At 38.4% G+C, this 22,781-nt stretch overlaps 1 protein-coding gene across 3 annotated transcripts in view; it reads left to right on the top strand.

The window, feature by feature from the left end:
* The window catches only part of FBN2 (fibrillin 2), a 169,658-nt gene that overhangs the window by 92,157 nt on the left and 54,720 nt on the right, over window positions 1-22,781 (top strand). For all 3 annotated transcript variants that reach the window (XM_065657769.1, XM_065657768.1, XM_065657770.1), the window contains exons 20-30: window positions 1,533-1,652; window positions 6,767-6,904; window positions 8,152-8,202; window positions 8,696-8,821; window positions 11,890-12,117; window positions 14,762-14,887; window positions 16,973-17,101; window positions 19,194-19,319; window positions 20,023-20,148; window positions 20,830-20,952; window positions 21,069-21,194. In XM_065657769.1, coding sequence (XP_065513841.1) covers window positions 1,533-1,652; window positions 6,767-6,904; window positions 8,152-8,202; window positions 8,696-8,821; window positions 11,890-12,117; window positions 14,762-14,887; window positions 16,973-17,101; window positions 19,194-19,319; window positions 20,023-20,148; window positions 20,830-20,952; window positions 21,069-21,194 — 1,419 coding nt within the window. The remainder of the gene's footprint in view (window positions 1-1,532; window positions 1,653-6,766; window positions 6,905-8,151; window positions 8,203-8,695; window positions 8,822-11,889; window positions 12,118-14,761; window positions 14,888-16,972; window positions 17,102-19,193; window positions 19,320-20,022; window positions 20,149-20,829; window positions 20,953-21,068; window positions 21,195-22,781) is intronic.

Genomic DNA, 22,781 nt, shown 5'->3' with positions numbered 1-22,781 from the left:
CCATAGTTAGGATGGGCCTTACCAGTTGGGGCACTGCCGGCACACTTACCCCAATACAGCCAGCCATCCAAGCTGCGTGGGTGTGTTCATCTAACACACTGTCTTGACCCGATAAGGCCTCCTACATTTTATGTCTCTACATCTGTGTATAATTAATGTGTAAGCTGAGTAAGCCACAGCTTTAAGAGTAGAATTCACAAATATAAAGCTCTGTCACTATTCAAAAACTTGCTGGCATTCAAAGACAAGTCCTCTTTTCACTTCATAAGTAATTCCATTAAGTAAAGAGACTGTCAAAATTGGATTTTAAATTAAGTGCTTGCTTTTACCATGGAGACATCACAGTTTCCTAAGTTTAGTGATTTCTGGGCATTTTCCGTCTCTTTTTGTTTCTTTTTTTTTTAATAATATATACATAATTTGGGAAGTATTTTGAACTATTCCTTTTGATCCCAGAAGATCATTAAATAATACATGTCTAGTGAAATGAAGGCTTGATGCATCTTAGCATATAAAGTAGCAAATGGTACCTTTTTCATGACTTCTAAAAAATAAGGAAGACAGTTTGTGTTGAAAATGATCTCTGGATGCTCTTAATGTTTCCAGTACTTAACTAGATCCTGCATTAATTTATAATTAATTTGATTCACACTGTTTTAGTTTATAGATATGACATTATTCCTCAAGCACTACTAGCAAATATAAGCAAGCACTAATCAGTTTTATTTCTGGCCTACCAAAGGAACTGCCAGGTTGGATTAGAATGTATGGCTTGGTTCAGGACCCAAATCAAAAAGTTAAATTGGTTGAGTTGAGGAAGAAATGTTGGATATGCATCTGCAAATGTTCTTTGAACAAATTTGCCAGTATTGTTTTAATCTTAAAACCGATTTCACTTTAAGAGAAAATAATCAGCAAATAATACTGTTTTCAGAGGTCCTATTCTTACATGTGAACAGGCTTAAAAAACTCACAAGGGTAATAAATAGAAGGAGTTAGGGGCTAGAGGGAAGTACCATTTACAGTGTTCCAGCTTCAACTCCTACTTCTTGAATGCTTTCCAGAACTAGAGAATCACAGCCAGCTTTGTGATATTTTACTTCTGACAAGGTTTTATGAATTCTTTCAAAGCCTACATGGAGCCATAAATGACAGAAACAATAAGGCTTTTATTTGTGCACTGCATGTTGTGGCTGGGAAGGCATTGCATTCTACGAAAAAAGCGTTTTGTTTTCTTACAGGACAGTTATAATTGATGCTGGAAAACTTTATAGTCCAAGTTTTTGGAAATGTCTATCTTTGTAAAGAAGAGCCATTTAATTAATACTTTCATAATATGTTCCTCTATACATATGCACATACATGCTACCTGCCTGTCCTTATATCTTTTGAATGTCATGCTGAGAGGAGCAGGGGGGGCAATTATAGCAGGCAGTCTTGGTGAATAGTGGTCCGCAGCAGCATTTATACTGTGTAATATTTTCCAGAAGCAGATTGTAGTTCTAACAGTGTCTTTTGTTTCTGGATTATAGATATAAATGAATGTGAAAGCAGCCCATGTGTCAATGGTGCCTGTAGGAACAATCTTGGATCTTTCAATTGTGAATGTTCACCTGGCAGCAAGTTGGACTCTACAGGACTGATATGTATTGGTGAGTGTTTCCTCACGTTATTTTCCCTTTTCTTAGTAACTTGAAAAACATTGATCATATTGATTAATAAAGCAAGAAAAGAAGGCATTTGGATAATTTCCCCATGACAACACACAATATGTCTGGTTCTGTAGGTAAGACTAAACAATCACATACTAATTTTGTTATTTCCATGGAAGCAGGAAAAAACTGAGAGAAACGTAATTCATGAGGATGTCCAAACTATGGCAAAAGTGGTGAAATGCAGGTATCAATTGGTGGGAAAGAGTGGGGTGTCTTATTATTAGTAGGAATTATCTTGTCCTTTGGAAGAATGAGATTATGAGTACAGCTGAAGGTGATTAGTCTGGTGGTTGAAAAACTACAAAGCAGAAATGGTCACTCGGTTCTTTGGCCATTTTTAAATCTGAGACAAGAAAGCAAGTAAAACTGGAGGAACATCAACTCAAATAGTGATAGGAAAGCACATCTCATCAGTTCAGAACATCCTTCATGAATTGTGAAGACTGACTTCACTAGCTATAAGGAAACATTAATGGCTTTTGCATTATAGCACAATTTCATACTTTACCTCTTTTGCAGGAAGCTGGTAAAGGTAAGACAGATCTGAGTTTTTCAAAATCACTGCCTCTGGAGCAAACACATGAGTATTGTCTTGGTTTTATATGTATACACACATAAAATTTATATTTACATAAATAAATAATGTTAGCATCTTCTGAGGATTCTGTTGCATTGAAAAAAAAGCAAAGCACTGTGCAGATTTTACTGGAACTACCAGCAGCAGTTGTCTGCAAGATGTCATTGGCATTATCTTTGAAAATCATTCATTAATGGTTTTTTTCTTGCCTTTCCAAGAAAGCTCAAAGGATTGGAGACATCTGTACTTCTCAGGTGATCGCCAGCTGCCATTGTTTCATCTCATTTGTGTAACATAATTGAAGTCATTGTAGGATATGTGGGATAAATTGGATTTGAGTGTCGTAACTGCATGCTGCTAATTTTAAATGTTCCTTTTATTTTAAGATGGATTTGTCTGGTGTCCTTGGTTCAACTTTCTTGCCTTGCCAAGATTTTCTTAGATAGGAAATTGAATGCAAAGGCTCAAGTTCCCATTTAATGATTGAGTCCATATATGCCCCAATATGTTTTTTAAGTGAATGTTACTTTTGTGCCTAGGTCTTCTCTTAGATTTCCTTGTAGCATCACTGGCCAGTAAAGTTTTGTATTGACTTTGTTCTTTTTTTGCATTGTACTAATTTCTTGATATTTCTTGACGACACTAACCTATGGGTTTTGTACTGCTTGTTTTTATTCTTCTTGTATTTTCACATCCAAAGGTGCTACGAGTTCACTAAGGGCCTAATTGTAACAATGTTCTGGATTTACTTTGCAAATTATTTCCTTTGGAATGTTTCCCATGCAATGTTCCATTTGGCCTGAATATTAATGATAATAACATAAAACATAAAGAAAAATATACCTGAACAATCAGATAAAAAGTGAAGAATAGGAGCCACCTGTATACTGGAAGCCTAATAATTTTTTTTTTTTTCTGTTGACCAAAGTCATCTCAGAAAGAGTTTTCTGTACCACAGGGGAGAATATGTTAAGAAAGAAGAATCAGAAGTACAGCTAGTGCCAGGCATACAGATTTATCCTGATAGAGCCCAGTTGTATGATTTTCTACCTTGGCAAAATTTCCTTTGGAATTGGTAGTGAAGAGAGGAGGGCAGACTGGATTATTGAGAAGTGAGTAAGGGGTTGGAAGTTACAGGTAGTTTACTGTGTGAAAAACTTGCAAATGCTCTTGTCGTATGTAAGCCATTTTACATCTCCACAGTAAAGCAAGGGTTTTTTCCCCATTAGCACTGCAGTGAAAGACTTTTAAATGGAATGTATTTGCCTTATGTTTTTTAGCAGATTGTTCCTGTAAAGCTTTCTTTTAGCATCAGATATGAAAAGCATATGACAAAACATAAATGTATGGCTAAAATAAGCGCTGTAGTTTGGGCATGTGTTGCATTCTTGTAAGAACAATCAAAGTAATGACAGATTCTGACTCCTCTCTAGTTTTTCTTTAATTTCAAATTTGCTCTCATATCAGAACCACGATCAGTCCTACATTTTAGAGTTTTTCTTTCTGTCCTTCTTTCTCTCTCTCTTTCTCTCTTTCTCTTTCTTGCTTTTACTTTTTTCTCTCTCTCTTTCTCTCTCTCCATGATGATTAAAGTTATCAAACTTAAAAATGGCACAAAATTTTTCAATAAAAGCACATAACAACAGTATTAGAATAAGAAAGGGTTAACATAACATCACTGTTAACTTATTTTTACAATTTATTGCTCCAATGTGTTTCTTGCTACTTGGTGTTATAGCTGATTTTTACCATCTTGTGGACACATTAGGCTGCTCTTATATGGAAAAACTATATGGCTTTCTTTACACAGTTTGTGGACAAAAGACTTCAGTCTGTCACTTCCTCTGGTTCTTTTGCTCAGTCTGCTCATCATCAAGGCTGGAGAACCAGGTGGCTTTAGCCATTTGCATCCATATTATCTGTACAAGTTGAGCACAGCCATGAATCATTTGCCACCTCCTTTGAACCTTCTTGGGTAGCGAAAAAATGACTTGCTCAAATTCCAGTCAGAATTCAAGTCACAACATTTGCACTCAAATTTAAGATCAAACCTCCAGCAAATGAGGGTTCTTAGTTCAGCAGTTACAACAAGAGCATTCAGCAAAAAATGCTGATGTATATTGCATTTATTTTGCTTGCACACTGACAGCGTTTGCAGTATTGAGGCTGCAGCCTTAGAAGAAAAAAGTGGAATTGTTTTTGAAATACATCTGTTGGTTGTACAAGTGTTGCATTGCTATTTTGGGAATTGCACATATAGTAGGGATACTGCCATTTGTGCTTTTTGAAGTATGCACTTAATATATGCTTTTTATTCATGTTTTAGTCAAGATTTGTGGAATTCATACATTGCATAATCAGTAGGCTGCCATCTGCCTATAGTATGCATATATTCTTCTTCAAGTCAGAATCAAAGAGATGCAAACAACAGAAAAAATGCTTTGATGCTGGATAATAACTTCACGAAAGCAAAAGTCACAGTTACTGCCCATTGTAGATTTTTTCTGGACAAGAGAGATTATGTAAAATAAAGGAAATTAACTCAGAGACTGAAAAAGATAAGACAAGCAGACTTTGGCAGGATAATATAGATGCAGCTGATGTGAGGGAAGTCACCAGCTAATTTGTATAGTTTAAATAATTTTTGAGATATTAGTTTGATTTTTCCATCCTGTAAAGTTGACTACTAAAAATAAATAATATTGAGCTCAAGAAACTTCTAGTGAATAAAGCAATGGAAGCATTTACATTTTGAAAACATAAAGCAGAATTATCAACATATGGGCAACAAGCTGGATGTGGTGTAAAAGCAGCTGAAGAACCTATATTCCTTCTCCCCAGGTTGATCCCTGAATTTGAGATATATGATGACCAAGGACATGCCCATCTGATGACTGGTTAAGAGCCAACCCAGCTAATGACTGTCCATGTTTCATCTTCTGTCTTGTTATGTTAATCCAAGTCTTGAATGTTGGCTTAAGACTGAGCAAGGTGTGGAAAAGATGCATTTTACACGCTTCTACACCCCTTGTTAGTTTGTGCACTTGCTTAAGTGTGGTGTTCTGCCCTACATGTTTTAGACCAACACTAACTTAAATAATACAACTGTTTTACACTGAACTGTTTGCGAAGTACCTTGCTAAGTTTCTAGAGCTGGCTCCAGTCACATTCCTGGGCCAATTTTTTTCCAGTTACTTCAGCCAAAGAAGGGTTGTGGTGTCTGTAGTCTACATAATTTTATAACATAAAAATTTTGTAGAAAAGTCAAAGTTGTTTGAAAAGAGTAAGCTGAAATGATTCTATCTTAAGCACATTGTTCCTAAACATGATGTATTAGTAATACTGATCAGCAGCACCCAATAGATAGTCTGGGTTTTTGTACTTATAATATACATAAATCTTAAAGCCAAATCCTATTCCTCTTTCATTAGTCTTCTCATTAAATTCATCTGGGCCACTTGCTTCACTTTGAACTCTGAGTATGCACATGCATTTAAACTTTACCCAGGCTGACCTCCCAGTCTGGGTTAAATCTTTACAGACTGCTTTTTCTATCTGATCACAAAGGTTGCTGTCTGCTTCAAGAAATTCTCTACCATTTGAGTGTAACACTGTGAAGGTACCGAGCAAAGGTGCTGTAGGTGCAACTTCTAGAGTATGTAACTGATTTAAGATCTAACTGAGATTTTTAAAAGTGGCTTGGGCACTGAAGCCATGTTTTAAGAATGGACGTTCTGAGTACCTAAAAAAGAATTCCAGAGGGTTTCTGGCAGCAGAGACAACACTTGTGGAAGAAAATCTGCCCCCTGCTCAGTGTGTGTCAGTCAGGAGGTGCTGCCTGATGTGCCTGGGCACTTACTGAAGCGGGTTTTCCCTGAGCTGATCTGCGTTCTCAGCCTGGCAATCCAGTTTGTGATTCATGAGGTGCGTGTGCTGGAGCTGAGCCCTCAGGAGCAGAGAGCGGACTATAACCTAACAGGCATGTTCAGACCGCTAAAATAATATAGCACACCCCTATTCCCCATATTTTTATGGTTTTCTTTTCCTTGAAGGTTAACTGAGTGAGAGAGAGGCAAGAGCACCTGGATTTCATAACCCAGTGGTTCAGGTAGTCAGCTGGAAGGGGGAGTCACAGGTTATGATCCCTGCTTTTGTTGTAACTTCTGTATTTTAGACTGATCAGTCATTAGAATAAACAAATAAATAAATCCACTGTAGTATCTGAAGGATCTCTGGTAGCTGTGAGACCTGGACTATAAAATGGCTCAAGCAGTGTGCTTTATTGCTCACTTCTAGTAATAGTGCTATTCCTTTCCACCACTGCTAGTCTAAAATATGTACAAAATCACTCTGATGGAAAACTGCACTGACGGAAGTCTGCACCCCATTGGTACTCTGTCTGCTGGTGGCATGAACATGGCATACCAACTCTTTTTGCTGTGACAATTCCGTATTGTTTTCTATTCCACTGCAGATAGCCTGAAGGGGACTTGCTGGCTTAACATCCAAGACAGTCGCTGTGAAGTCAACATCAATGGTGCTACACTGAAATCTGAATGCTGTGCTACCTTAGGAGCGGCTTGGGGCAGCCCATGTGAGCGATGTGAATTAGGTATGCCCTCATATCCTGCATTTTTGGGAGAAGAGAGGAAATACCACTAGATAGATTCTCATCAGTTTCTGTATAGAAAACAAGTAAACAGACAACACCAAAAAAAACGTGAAATGAAATTGTCTTATTTAGCATCATTTGTAATCTCCACCATCATAGATCATTCTAATAACTTTGAAGTTGCTAGGAAATAACATGTGAATAAATCTTTTATTAATGACACGTTTCATCTCCACAGGGACTGTGCATTGGTGTAGGGAAGTAAAGACTACAATAATAAAGTGAAATGTCTTGTAAAAGTCTTGAGGGCTTTTTATGTTGTGGGCTGTTAACACTTCTTTCAGCTGTTTTCAAATACATAGCTTATGTACAATTATTTATTGCAGAATAGTACTACTATTAGATTACAGGTTAGGTCTAAAAGTTGGAAGCAGGAGTGTTCACTGTGTGCTCTAGTTTGTGGAGAAATACTGCGATGCATTCTCCCTATAAGGTTTGAATAACGCCACGTGCAGCTGAACCAGTGTCAGGATGTTATAGCCTTTCATTTCTAATTGGAACAATAACTTTAGACACGTGTATCACATCTAACAAGCATGTTGCACACAATATCCAACTGAGCTCTTAACTGTGCAGTGCAGCATCAAGCAAAGATATTACTTTGGACTCCAGGAAGCAGCACTGTCAGGTTAGACTGGTAAAACTAATAAAACCCCAGTAATCTAGAGATCTAATTATCTCAGACTGGGTACATTTGGCCATTTAATTTGCTATTCTCTGACTAGTTAAATTTCAGCAAGCTTTCATATCACTAAATCATGCTACATTTTACATGCATATCCTAAAATGATGTTATTGCTCAGATCCTTCATTAAGCTGCAGTGGGAAAAAAGCCATTAGTGATAACTGGCATCACTAAAGTTTTAAATCCTCAGGCAAGTTTACAGGCAATTTACCCTTCAGCTGCATCTGAGTGCAGAGACTGATATAATGAGATGCTGAGGATTCTGATCTCCACTAAGGAATGCACATGGGAAAGTAATTGTTTAAGATTTAATTTCCTCAACCATTTACTTGTTTTAACTAATACATACGAGTCAGTACTTTTCTTGATTGAGGCTAGACCACTCACCACCCTGTACAGTCAAATTAGTTGAGAATTCTGAAGATACATTCATTTTTAAATTATTTACTCCTGTGCTTCTGTCATTCTAAAGCAGTGATATATCTTTCTGGCTTGATTCCAGACACAGCTTGCTCAAGAGGATTTGCCAGAGTGAAGGGTGTAACCTGTGAAGGTGAAGTTTTTGCTACTTACTCAAGATGTCACTTTTTTTTTTTTTGTCTTTCAAAATGAGATAAAAGGGCATTTATTATGTTGTTGATTATGTCATACATAATCATGTTAATCTGAGATGAATGCCTTCACAGACGGTTACTGACTGTTGGGAAAAGTTATGTTCCACTATTTGTTGGAGAATATCAAAATAATACAAACACAATGGAACTGCTCCTTCAAAATACCTTTGATCCCTGTAGATTTTGCTTTTCTCAGCCACATCCATCATCTTGTCTTAGAGAAGAGAATGTGGCATCTTCATGCCCTGTGAATTGAAGATCTTGTAAGAGTCCCTTGAGACTCAGCCAGGTGCTTGTTCAGACCAGTGTTCAGACCCTAATACAGTATGGATGAAAGCCTCTTGCTTGCTTTCATGTGGCTTATATTCTCAATAAAGCCATAGCTGTCTTCTTCCAGTTGCAATATAACTCAGCTTCTTGTTTCTCCAACAGATGTAAATGAGTGTGAGGTTTTCCCAGGGGTCTGTCTCAACGGGCGGTGCATTAACAGCGGAGGCTCATTCCACTGCGAGTGCCCCGAAGGGCTAACACTGGATGGAACAGGGCGAGTGTGTTTAGGTAAGAGCATGCTCAATTCCGCCAGCTTTTTAGCTGTATCCGACAGTTGTCCGAAATTATTCTCAAAGGCACGTGAAAGGATGTTTGGTTTGTTTCTGAATTCATCCAAAAGCAGTTTATTAAGCCTGTGTTTTAGTTTATGGCTGCTTAGGTATCAAATGCCTGTGCCAGTTCGGGGCAGGGCTGTTAATTTCTTGGGGGAATATGAATGTTTGTGTTAGTATTTGGTTTGCCCACAATGCAATCAGCAGGTTTTGCTAGAGTGCTGCCCTTGCTCTGCCTCCTGCTCACGGACAGAAATGTCTGACTCGCTGGAGCGGGTTGATGAGCAGCCAGCTGCTCAGCCCACAGCTGTCTGTAATGCAGCATGAACGCTGCACTGCCCTACTGCTATCTCACCACCTCGTGCAACTTGGATACTGCCTTGTACCACAAATATGCTGGTGCAAATTGGTCTGTCTGAGAGTAATCAAAGTGAGTGTAGATAAAAAGACGACCTGATCTTTGTTGTACAGACTAGTACCTTCTACTGACAAAACATGATGTCTGTGAAAACGTACGTTTCTCTAGGAAAAACTTCAAGCATAAAAAGTACTGAACCCCTCTGTGAGTTCAAGAGATCAGAAGAATCCTGTAGCAAGTGTAGTTAATTAATCTGCATCTTCAGAAATCAATGGTCAGAGATGAAAAAAGATAAATTCAGGGTCCTGCATGTTTAGAACAGATTCTCGAATCCATATTAATTTTTCTTAACAGTTCTAAGGACTGTAAAAATATATTACTGACAGCATTGATTTATTTTAAGAACACAGAGCAGCAGAACAACAACAAAAAAAATTCAGCCCTTGCTTCATGTAAACGATTTTCCTACTCTAACCTTTTTTGTTGTTGTTTGAACAGTGTTCTCTTTCCTCAAGCGGAATCAAATTTAAGCAAACATTTTTGCTTTAATTGTACTATGCCTCACCAATAACTGATACAAACAGTTACCAGATTGTGGGGTCTTTTAATGTGAACGTAATTCTTATTTGTTAAAATAAGCAGGATTTTGAAATGAAGCAGATGTGTACAATTGGTATAAATGTCTCGGGAAAAAAAAATCAAAACCAAACCAAACAAAAAAATACCCAAACAACAACAAAAAAATCCACAGCAATTCAAAATCAAGTCTGCCCAGATGCACATATCCATTAAGTTTGCGCATATCATATGCAGTTTTGCATGTTAGGCTTTACTTGATATTCCACTCTGCCTCAACTCCCCCAAACTTACTATTTCTGGTGCAGTCACTGCAGTCACTGTCATCTGTGGCCGTCATCCCTGTATTATTTCTCCATGAAAAACTTTATAAGGACAGGTGTGGATTTAATTGCGGTTGATAGATATAATGAAAATTTGGAACAAAGGAGACATTTTCAAGCAACACTCATGATTCCTTTACTCTCAAAGCTGTGTTCCCTTTTCTTATTTTAATGAAAAAACACCATTTTACATTACAAGGTATGTGCCTTCTCCTATGCTAACATATATGCCTGAAATATGTTTATTTCCTGAAAGATCCACTATAGTGATTTTATTCCAAAGAAATACCTACTAGCAGTATGTTTGCTGAATCTCTGGAAATGGAAATAAATGTGGAATAGTTTACAGGAAACCATGAGTATTTGTTGAACTATTTCCAGTTCTTATACTTGTTTAACTTCAGATGTGCATAGAGTAAATTCATATTATAAGACTGTGTGACTTTGAAGGCCTTGTATGGAAAACAGTTCAGCAGTTTATCTGTGTTATTTTTAGATCTTGCATCTTCTCCAAAGCTCTTTGCACAAAGCATTTAAGAGTTCTGTTAGGCTTGCTAAAGCCTAACTTCCAGTCCAGTATATCACATGAAACCTGAATGCTTATATTATCTTGAAAATAGAGCTTGACCTCCGGTCCATTTCAATCATGTCAGAAGGCTCTAGAAAATGTCCAGAACTTGTTTTGTCAGATGCACTATGTCCTTGTGATCTTCCTTACACAATGAAAATAACTCTTGTTTCCTGGAGAGTATTAAGTTACCGAGAAATTTCTGTATAGTGTCACAGACATCTTCTCTAGCACTACTGTAATTGATACTGTCCATTTCTCATTATTGGTATTGTTTGACAGATTCTTAGAATTCGGGCATAGAAATTTTCTTATGTTGTGAAAATTAGCATATAGAGACTTAACAACCCATATTTATACCAATTTTATATTTTAACAAATACTAAAATTTTTTCTAAAAATTTTAAACTCTTTTTTCTTTACTAAAATACGAATAGGTGAAAAGTGTGTAATGTACTAATGCTGTCAAATGGGTTAGTGTTGTTATTTGTTACTGTATGTAGGAACTGGCAAAGCTGATTTTTTCTGTGTACAGACCAGTGTGTGGTACTTTTCCTGACAGCTGGGTGTGCAAGCACAGATTTTGCCTACACACGTATCATTTGCTTGACCTGCTTGCTTTCTTGCTTGATTGCTTTGCTTGAATATAACCATAACTAATTTTTCTGGAAGCCATATTGTTTTCTCCTGCTAACTGGTATTAAGTAAGCCTAACAATGGTGAACCTTGTTTTTGTGTAATCCTTGTATTAATAAATATAATAATAATATAAACATATATATATAATATAAACATAGGTAGGAATAGGTTTTGGTCTTTTTTTTTTACCATGAACGCACGTCAATTTGTAAATGAGAATACCTGATATAGTAAAGAAATACATGTCTCCATCCTATCAAATACACATAGGAACCTAAAAAAGCACTTTCATGTTAGAGTAGTGGTATATCTTAATATTGCAAGACAATAAAAGAAATGTTTGTACTTTTATGTGGTGCAACAGAGATCCAGAAGCTTAATTATAATGCAATATTAGCAACTTCAAATGGTCAAACATTGTGCAGAAGCATAGAATCTTGCACAGAAATCTGTCTCCCAGAAACTGAGCCTCACATGTACTCATGCCTTAGAAGTGCTTCTGAAAAACAAAAATCTTTCACAAAGGGTAAAATGCCTATTTGTCATTGTAAAATGAGCAGATATTCGCATGGAGCCGTGCTACCTGAAGTGGGATGAAGATGAGTGCGTTCACTCTGTGCCTGGCAAGTTCCGTATGGATGCCTGCTGCTGTGCGGTGGGGGCTGCCTGGGGCTCCGACTGTGAGGAGTGTCCTAAGCCTGGCACCAAGGAATACAAGGCTCTGTGCCCCAGAGGTCCTGGCTTTTCCAACAGGGGAGATATTCTAACTGGCAGGCCATTTTATAAAGGTAAGGGTTCATTCTTGGATCTAAAATCAAAATATAGGTACGTCTGGGTGAATATTCTAAGAAAATGCCGGGATTTGTGTCTATGTTTGCTACATACTTGAGATGAGAGATGTGATGAAGATGTTTGTCTGAAAGAGCTGACTTTGCAGGTGGGAAACTCTCTTCTTGCTTGGTTCTCAAGAGAGTTACAAGGCCCTAAAAGGAAAAGCTGCGAAGTTTAAATTTGGTAAGGAGAAAGAGGAAATGACTGTGAAAGAACTGAAGGGAGGGGAGCTCTAAATAACAAGAACAACACAAAATGTGCACCTTTTTTAAGGCAGTGCTTTTCAAAGCGTGAACTGAGGGTCAGATGATGTTCCATGAGGTCAAAGCGTTGAGATGTAAACATAAAATATTACTAAAATTTGGCCAGGGTTCTCTGATATACTCAGGGTATACTCTGATATCTCAGGGTTCTCTGAGATACTGAAGAAGGATGGATTCTGTCTCTGGTTTGCAGAATTATTAAGTTATTAGAAGGGAAGGGTGTCCAATATTGCATTAAAATTACAAGGGCAATGAGAACAAGGAGCTGCAGTGATAAAATAAAAGCCTTTTGTTCAGTTTTTACTAGCTTCAACTCCTGTAGGGCAAAAACAAAACTGAAGAGGCTGGAAAATGTTAAGAAACTAGATCTGAGATGTTTTAGCTGATTGAGATCAGAGAATAAAAACTGTAAATTTCTGTGTGCAGAAGCTGAGGTGATCCAGAAATGTTTTAGTATTTTATTTTTTTTGAAAATGTATTCTGAAGCATTTATCTTGAAATATGTTGAGTTGCTTGAGAAATCTTTAGCAGATTGGACCTCAGCTTCCCCATAAATAAGGTCTGATTTTCAGGACTTACTATTCTCAGGTGAAGCTCTGAACATTCAGTGGTGATTTACTAAAACAAATTAAGGAATTTAATAATAATAATATAATTGCTTATTTTTATTAAAATTCATTTCATTAGAAATAATAAAATCTTAATTATTTAATGCTAGTAAATATCTTGTCCACTCCAACATTTTTTAAGGTTTTCGTGCTTGTTTCTGCTTTTGTATGTGGACCACACTTTTCTCCCACTCACACTAGTACATAGGAGATAAAATTTTGTTTCATCAGAGATGATTCTCGGGTTGGGACATTCAACCAGCAAATTATATGACAGAGTGTAAGAAAAGCTCATTCAAGTTTGTAAATGCTGCTGGGGGGGTACATATGAGAGAGGCCAAAACATGAAAAACCTTTATTGTCCTGTGCAAGAACCTTTAACAGCCTGTGTTATCCAGCTGTCCAGCAAAATGTGTTTAGAAGAGGTGAAACATTTCATTTGATATTCAACAAAAGATGAATTAACCTTTTCTAAACTGAGCTCCAGATATCACTCTAGCAGTCTCAATTAAACAAAACAAAACGAAACAAACCCAAAACAAACGAACAAAGAAATCCCCCACAACAAACCAAAATAAAAAAAACACCAAACCAAAACCAAATAACAATCAACCAGGTTAAAGTTACATCTTTTACAAGCTGGCACAGGAGCACCATGAATATTCATTGTATTAGAAAGAAAACAGAGGACAATACATATATTGACATCATGGGCAGAAGGGTCAACTCAGGGAATTTCACTGAATTTGGTTCATTGCTGATTGACCTGAACTTTTAGTTACCAATTTGGATATTGAGAAGCAAAGAAAGCGTAAAGAATTCAACAGGTAGGGAAACATCTTTTCTCTCCTACCCCCAGGCATGGATCCAGCCCAGCACCTCTCCTCCACCCTTCCCGGTGTCTGCTGCCCCAGTCCCATGGATGAGACAGTTGGCAGCACAGGGCCTTCGGGACACTGCAATGGTTTCTCTTTGTCACCACTCATTGCTTAGTCTTTTATTTCACTGCTCCTTCCTTCTGCTCGTTTGCTGTGCCCTGGCATGGGCTCCTCCATGGGACAGAGGCCCTCAGGTGTGTTCCTGCTCAGCATGGGTTGTCCACAGCCCATGCTCCTTCAGGACATCCCAGTCCCAGTGTGGGTCATTCGTGCTTAGTCCTGGGGGGAAACACCGGCAGGTCATGGTCCCTCAGGGATCTCTCTACCCCGGCAAGGGTTGCCTGTGGGTCACAATCCCTCTGAGATGTCTCTGCTCCAGCATGCATGGGCCACTGTCTCTCAGATGTTCCTGCCCCTGGTTGGGCCACCTATATGCCACAGACCCTCAAGCACGTCCGTGCCGTGCCATGGGTCCCCCACAGCTGCAGTCCCTCAGGAGTGCCCTTGCTATGGTGTGGGTCTTCCACAGGCTGTGGTTTCTCTGGACTTTCTCTGTGCTGGCATAGTTCCTCCTGGGGTGGCAATCCCTCAGGGATTCTTTCTCAGATGTGGAGTCCTACCCTCCAAGAGTGTATCTCCAGTGATGTCTCCAACAGTGTCCCCTGCTGCTTGCCTCCTCTGTTTCATTTCTCCTTTCCCCTAACCTGTGTAGGAGGAGGCCATACCTCCAGTCCCCTGCAGCTCAGACCCTGCCTTTTACACCCAATACAACTGGTAAGAAGAAACAGGAAACTCTGATTATATTTATAGACACATTTGTGCTTAAGAATGCTCTTTTGTTTTATTTCATAGATATCAATGAATGTAAAGTGTTCCCTGGTATGTGCATGAATGGTAAATGCAGAAACACAATTGGGAGTTTCAAATGTAGATGTAACAATGGATTTACTTTAGATATGGAGGAAAGAAACTGTACAGGTAAGTCTTGCATTTTCTCCAGTTCTTCCAAGAATCATAGATCAGTTGAGATTGAAAGGCACCTCAAAATATCATCTTCTCCAACCTTTTGTGTGTCAGGGAGCCTAAATATGATTATCTAGCTGCCTTTCCATCTTGAAAACATCCAGTGATGGGGACTCTACCACAGCCTCAGGGCATTTTAAAGGAACTTGCACTTCTCGCATATCTTTGTGATCCAGAAACTTAATGTAATTCGATTCCTTCAGTTTCTAAGAGCTTTATCTTTGGACAGAGTGACCAGCTGCCTTAAGCTTCCCTTTCAGAAAGTGATTTTTTAATAAATGTAACCTTCTTCTACATGTAAATTAGGAATTTTTTAATTGATGTTAAATATTCTTAGGTCACGGTCTATCAGTATAACCTGAAAAATCAATAAGAATCACCAGCAGAGCCAAGTTCAATGTTTCTACAGACGGATTAACTTATATTATATTCCTTACTCTCTGGTCATTGTAATACCAAACGAACTTAGAAACTCCACTGCAGATTAATTTTCATTTAGATTTGAAAGCCAAGCACACACAGAGGCACCTCTGCAATTCTGACATCAATGCAACATTAACTCGAGAAGTGCATTTAATTTAAAAGTTTAATGTTTTGTTGTTTACTGCCTGGAAAAACTGAAACAGAAGATAAGCTTAATAGTTTTCTGGTTATGAGGACCTGGATGCCTGCATTGTGGGTGGCTCTGTGCTGAAAATGAAGGAGGTTTTGTTATACCACACAGGCGTCTATGAGTGAGTCAGCATAATATGAAATGTGGGTGGTAAGGCATGTTAACTGATGTGGGTCTGGATGTTAATATTGCCCTAACTGGCGATTTCCTTGTTTTTATAGTGATTGCGTTGATGAGAAATGCATTTAACAAACTTTTTTTCTAAACTAACAAGAATAACTCAGAAAACTTCTCCCTACAAAAGCTTTTTCAGTTCTGTTTTCCATTGAAAGTTTGTTCTGATGAAAATTTTCCACTGAGCAGCTGTAGAGAGCCAAGTTTTATTAAAAAGAAGATTTTGTTTTGTTTTGTTTTAAATTAGCAACAAAATGTTTTATAAAGCCTTCAGGAGGCCAGATAACATCCCAGGCCCAATAGGTAGGTAGGTTACCATCCGACACCTCCACGTATCTGTGTGTGACTGAAATATCTTCACCAGACAAAAACCTGGCCATGGGGAGTGACACAGAGGCAAGAGAGACTTCTGCATGTTGTGAAAAAAAGAGCTGTTGCAAATCTTTAGCAGTTTCTTTAGTTAAGCCAATACTTGTCTAGTTTTTCTCAACCACTTACACAAGTGAGTCTACTGCCCAGCTTACCAACTTACTGCCCACATGTTGATGCTCTTCTCTGATTCCTTGCTCCCTGGACTTCTTGGATGACAGAACCAATCCTATGCCTTATCCTGAACTAATGTCTTCATGGTTTCAAATATTCTGTTACTTTTACTCCCCGTAAAGACTTCATGATTTCTTAATGTGTAGAAATTAATGGCACAGTAGTGAACTAAGCTGAAGGTAGGGCATATAGTGGAGAATATGAAACAAAGGCATGGAACATTTGTTCACCCCAAAAACAATGGATAGGCAGCAGAGTAAGGAAGAGAGAAGTCTAATGGAAAGGGTAAATGTAAATTCATATTGCTATTAGTGATTTAATGTCTTGATAATAAGCAATTTAATAACAATGGCGCTGTAGTCATGGAGTCAATTGGTACCTCTATAATAGTAACAACTTAGAATTTGCTACAGTTAGTAATTTCCTTAGAAAACTAACCTTAAATTACACTTAATGGAGGCCTGCTTGTTACACAGTATAATGTATAGTTCAGAGCTCTGAAGGCATTGCATTATGAATCTTTCAGAAATTGTTTCACATAATCATAATTCCTTTAAATATTAAATGAATTTCATTTTTCTCTGTTGATTGATATACTGCGAATGATTTCTGTAGAGTTAATTTATAATGGCCAAGTATTCACTTCTGTGAAAAGTAGGATAACCTTGAACTCCATTTGATTTTTCTGTCTCTCCATTACTATGAAATAGACATCGATGAGTGCCGGATCTCCCCAGACTTATGTGGAAGTGGTACTTGTGTCAACACTCCTGGAAGCTTTGAGTGTGAGTGCTTTGATGGTTATGAAAGTGGATTTATGATGATGAAGAACTGTATGGGTAAGTGTTGCCAGAGTGACCCGGCGTCTGTCCATTGTCTGCAGAAAGCCTGACTGTACTCTGTTCTCTGTACTATACTAGCTTTGCTCCACTGAATACTCCATATGTATAGTTATTCTGACTTCTTGAACAAGACAGATATACAGTTTATAGGACAGATAACTGAACTGTGCATATAGCTTTGCTAGTTCTTTTTGCTAATCACTTTTACACATTTCTGTATAGATATTTTAGAGTGGCAGCAAATATTCATTTACACAATTTAACAATGTCTAATAAGATATCCAAACATTTGGTAAAGTTAGGAATAGAAAGCTGGAGTTTCAAAAGTAGTGTGATTCACTTTTCCTTGATTCTTCTGGTACTGAAGAAATTCTGAGAGCATTTCATGAAAAAAAAAAAAAAAATCACATCTCTTTAATCTTTTTAAAGTTGTAAGAATAGATATGGAGACACCGAAAGCTACTAGCCACTGTAAAAACTCTTGAGTTAGTATCATGCAGTACTTCATTAAATATATCATGAAATAGATAATGAAAATAAAAAGTCTTAGATTTTCATCTTGATGAGGCTAAATGGGTCTTCCTCCTTGCCGTTCTTGAAGACGTTTCCTCTCCTCTCACCCTAAAGTTCCTTGTCTAATTTCCATGGCCTTTCACAGGTGGTCAGGAGTGGCTTCAAAAGGACATTGGCCAGCTCCCTCTCAGCACTCATGAGTCTTTTCCACATACTTTGTCAGCAGTTCCCTTCCACCCTTTCCCCTCATCTTTTTGCTGCTGCTTTTATACCCTTCACATCCCTTGCCAGGGTCAGCTCTTGGTGGCTTTGTCTTTCCTAACCCCATCTCTGCACACTGAGTGCCTCTGTATTTCTCCTGCATCACCTGTCCCTGCTGTGGCCTATTTTATGTTTCCTTTTTGTGTTTGAGTTTTGCCAGGAGCTTTTATGCTTGTATTAATAATTGAACTCAATTAAGTGGTCCTATGCCCCTGCAATGCAGACCTCCTATCACCTTTACTTGATTTCCTGCCAATTGTGATGCTTTTAGACTCCAAAATCAGCAAAAAATCATTGCCTGAATCACAGGTGGACATGACAAAGACACTAAACTGTGCAAGCTGAATAGCCTTCATGAGAGACGGAGTACAAATGCAGAGAATCAATACTGTATGGTGGAGATGTGTTATCTATAAAACAGAAACAGGGAATCAAGATGTCAGGTAAATAGCAGAGAGGAGACAAGAAGAGAAGTTACTTATTGAGCACCTTTTGCAGAGGTGGGAGGGCTCAAGGATCAACAAAAACATTTTTGAGCTGCAAGGACTATCCAAGCAGGAGTGTAGCAAAAGAGATGCTGAATTCTGTCATCAGGTAGTTTCTCACCTCATGTGAATAACCTGCAAAACCCAGTGATATCTTGGCTATATTCCCAGGCTAAGGTAAGATAACTCCAGTCTGCTTATCTGAATAAAAGTCTCTAGTTTCAAAGACAGGTAGCCATGATGCTTCCCAGGAATCCAAAAGTGTAAGTACATCCTGCACCTTGAACACCTTTTGGTCATATTTCTCTTCATCCACATCTACAGCGTTAGCTGTTTTTGTCAGGTTTGTGAGTCAAATATTGTTTGTCGTTATAAGCTGCAGCAAGCATATTTCTCAGCCAAACAATGACATATGCAGGAGTTATCAAACTGACTAGCCATTTAGTTAAAAGTTTACACATACAGCCCCATTAACAGCATCCATAGACAACAGTTTCATTAAGAAGCACTTTTCAAAAAATTTCATCACATTAATACATTGTTCTAAATGGCAACCATCCAAACAGTTGCTGTCTTTTCCTAGAATACTTAATTTTGAATAACGAATCACTGGTTTTCTTGAGGAGAAAAATACTCAATTTTAGAGTTAATAATGCATAGGTTTTTGTTCACTATTATGGAGTTTGAGGAAAGGAGCAGTACTGCTTCAATTAAACAGTCTTTTTATTTCTGACCTCCAGATTTTAGCATGTACGGACACCGATAATTGCTTTTCTCTTTGTTGCTCCTTAGTAATGATTTTATATTTGTTTATCATTGTTTCTTCACAGATATTGATGAATGTGAACGCAACCCTCTGCTGTGTAGAGGTGGCACATGTGTGAACACCGAAGGGAGTTTTCGGTGTGACTGTCCTTTGGGACATGAGCTGTCGCCATCACATGAGGCATGCATAGGTGAGTTTCAACTCAGAATAGTGGTCTTCAGCTTTCTAAGACGAGTTTTCATTTGTGCTATCAAAACTTCCTGTCTCTGGCAAGGATGGGGTCTCAGGAATATCTTCTACAAATTCATGTTCCTTCTTTATAAGCGTACCTTCAAATTAAAACCTTAAAACAGATCCTGTAAAATCTCCAGTGCCCTTAATGCTGTTGACATCAAAGAGGAGTATTTTACAAGGCCTCCTATCAATTATTTAGCAGCTCAGAGGACTGCACCACTCATGTTGGCAACTTTCAAGTAAAATACATACTAGCAGATAGGGAACTTTGTTACTACAGTCACAAAAAAGCGTTGTCTCTTACTGAAATGCAACTCTCCTTTTTGCACATAATTCATCAAAATGGTGAACAAAATGCAAACAACATAATGCATATTATCTCTTTGACTTCTCTCTTTGATTGATAGTTGCTTCAAGACTTGCTTTATACCAGCAGACTGCAGTTAGTGCTCACAAACCAGAAACAAAGATAAACCTACTATTCAGAGCTCCATACCCTGGCCTGGAACACGCTAGGAACCAGAAAGAAATTGAAAAAGCCCAAAAGCCACTCGTTTAAAGTCCTACCTCTCACCCTCTTTCTCTGGCATTCAAGCAGTTTTGCTTGTTGAGTCTGCATTCTGAATAAGAAGTAATTTATAGGAATTATTCTTTTCCAGATGTAAATGAGTGCTCATTAAGTGACAATCTCTGCAGAAATGGCAAGTGTATGAATATGATCGGAACATACCAGTGTTCCTGCAACTCTGGGTACCAGGCCACTCGTGACAGACAAGGCTGCGTAGGCAAGTGTTGCACACCTTCACCTGTGTATTTGTGGTCCAGTGTATATTGTTTCATCTGTCTTTCTTTTTATTTAATCTCATCTCTTCCTTTTGAAACTGAGCAGGGACATCTTCTCATCTGCTATTAGGCATGTCATGAGCTATTGTGAACCCACACACTGATAGCTTCTCTTTCACTTTTCCTCCTAATTCTATACATCTATCAAATCCTTTGCTGGATATATGTATATAATATGTATACATAATATATGTAATACTGAATTATGTAGGTGTCATCACATTGGTAAGGAGAACAGAGGTATTGAGAGCTTTTTTGTTTGTATTTTTATTTTATTTTTTTGCAAAAATATAAATTTATGCTACGTTTCAAGTTTTAATGAAACCTAAGTTTCTCAGGGCTTTTCTTTCTTTCCACATGCTGCTGTATTTTGCAGCTTTTTTACATCCGCAGTAATACCTGTGAACAAAAGCAACAAGTTAAACTAGCCATTTGCTCCCACAAATGAAAATGCAGTTGAAAGAGAGAAAGCTGAAGAAAATGTAAATCAGAGACAGTAGAATGAGAATAAAAATTCAGAATCATGTCACTGATAAACTGTTTCATCTGCTAAGTAAAATGACAAGAGAAGATGGCCTTTCCTTATTAAAGTAGACTTACTACTACTAATGTTGCTTCCCCAGATATTGATGAATGTATGATAATGAATGGAGGATGTGACACCCACTGCACTAACTCAGAAGGCAGCTATGAATGTAGCTGCAGTGACGGCTATGCTCTAATGCCAGATGTCAGGACATGTGCAGGTAGGTTTTAATATCTTAAAAGTTCCTGCATTGTATGAGCATGGTATTCTTTTAGCCAATCCATAGGAGAGTGTCAGAACTATTATCTGTTGTTTGGTTGCGTTTTTTCCCCCCAGATATTGATGAATGTGAAAACATTCCAGATATCTGTGATGGTGGGCAATGTACCAATATTCCAGGGGAGTATCGCTGTCTCTGTTATGATGGGTTTATGGCCTCTATGGACATGAAGACTTGTATTGGTGAGTAGCTGTACGCACAAAATTTAACAGAAGTCTAAAAATTCTTCAGCTAATGTTTTAGGATGTTCTGATGAATCATTGAAAGTGGGTATTGAAAGTATTTATATTATTTTTTAAAAAATTGTAGCGAGGGGATTGGACTAGATGATCTTTCGAGGTCCCTTCCAATCCATAACATTCTGTGATTCTGTGATCTTTCTTGCCCATCAATGTGGACGTCAGGAAGGGTAGAAAAATTTTTGAAAAGTCCATAAAGATGAAACAAATCACATTGTTCCAAAAATAGGAGTGATTTAATTGTAATTATATGATTCCTCTAAACCATCTTTGTTGAAAAGAGATTATTTGAGGGCCCCAGCATTTTTTTGTCTCTTCTAAATGTTTTAGTTTATACCCTCAAGTACAGAAAGATATCATGGGTATTTATAAAGGAAATTAAAATGAAGTTATCTCCTCAAATTAACCTAACCTATTTAGTTTAGTTTATCTTGATAAACTCAACGGACTACTACCCACTGCTGATCTTCCAGACAGATGAGGAGGAAGCTGCATCCCGCAGTCTGAGGGGAACGAAGAAAGATTTCAAGGCCTTGGGATGGATGGTGAAAGAGTCTGGGGCTCAAGTTATTTTCTCTTCACTCCTTCCATTTTCGGGTGACAACATGGGATGGAATAGAAAAATTCAGTTCGCAAGTGATTGACTTCAAGGCTGGTGCTACAGGCAGGGCTTTGTATTCTTTGATAATAGCTGGTTTTATAAGACACCACTCTGGACAGTGATACGTGGGGAAGGTGTATCTCGCAGGAGCAAAAGGATGCTGGGACAGGAATTAGCAGGGCTCATTCAGAGAGCTTTAAACTAGATTTGAAGGCGGATGGGGTTGTAGCTAGGTTTGAATCAGTGGGGCAGCACTCTAGAATTGATGAAGACTGGGAGGCCTCCCATACCCATAGGGTGGAATCAGTGTACTCAGCTCGCTCCCTGAAATGCCTGTACACCAATGTGTGCAGCGTGGGGAATAAGCAGGAGGAGTTAGAAACCTGTGTTTGGTCAGGAGTTTATGACCTGGTGGCAATTACAGAGACATGGTGGGACAGCTCACATGACTGGAATGTGGTCATGGATGGCTATGTCCTTCTCAGGAAAGACAGGCCAGCCAGGCATGGTGGTGGATTTGCTCTTTACAAGACAGAGCAACTACAACGTATTGAGTACTGTCCAGGGGTGGACAAGGAGCGAGTTGAGAGTCTGGGTGAGAATTAAGGGGCAGGCTGGCAGGGGTGATGCTGTTGTGGGTGTCTATTATGGACCACCGGATCAGGGTGAGGAAGTTGATGAGGCCTTCTACGGGCAGCTGAGAGCAGCCTCACAGTCACAGGCCCTGGTTGTCATGGGGGATTTTAACTTCCCTGATGTGTGCTGGAAGGACTACTCAGCCAGCCAACCACAGTTTAGGAGGTTCCTCCAGTGCATTGACGATAACTTTCTGATGCAAACAGTGGATGAGCCAACTAGGAGAGGAGCACTGCTGGATCTCATTCTCACTAACAAGGAGAGTCTGGTTGAAGCAGTAAAGGTGGAGGGCT

Source organism: Caloenas nicobarica, chromosome Z (assembly GCF_036013445.1).
Source record: "Caloenas nicobarica isolate bCalNic1 chromosome Z, bCalNic1.hap1, whole genome shotgun sequence".
Lineage (NCBI taxonomy): Eukaryota > Metazoa > Chordata > Aves > Columbiformes > Columbidae > Caloenas > Caloenas nicobarica.
The sequence above is the reverse complement of the archived record's forward strand: the minus strand, read 5'-3'. Positions and strand labels throughout refer to the sequence as shown.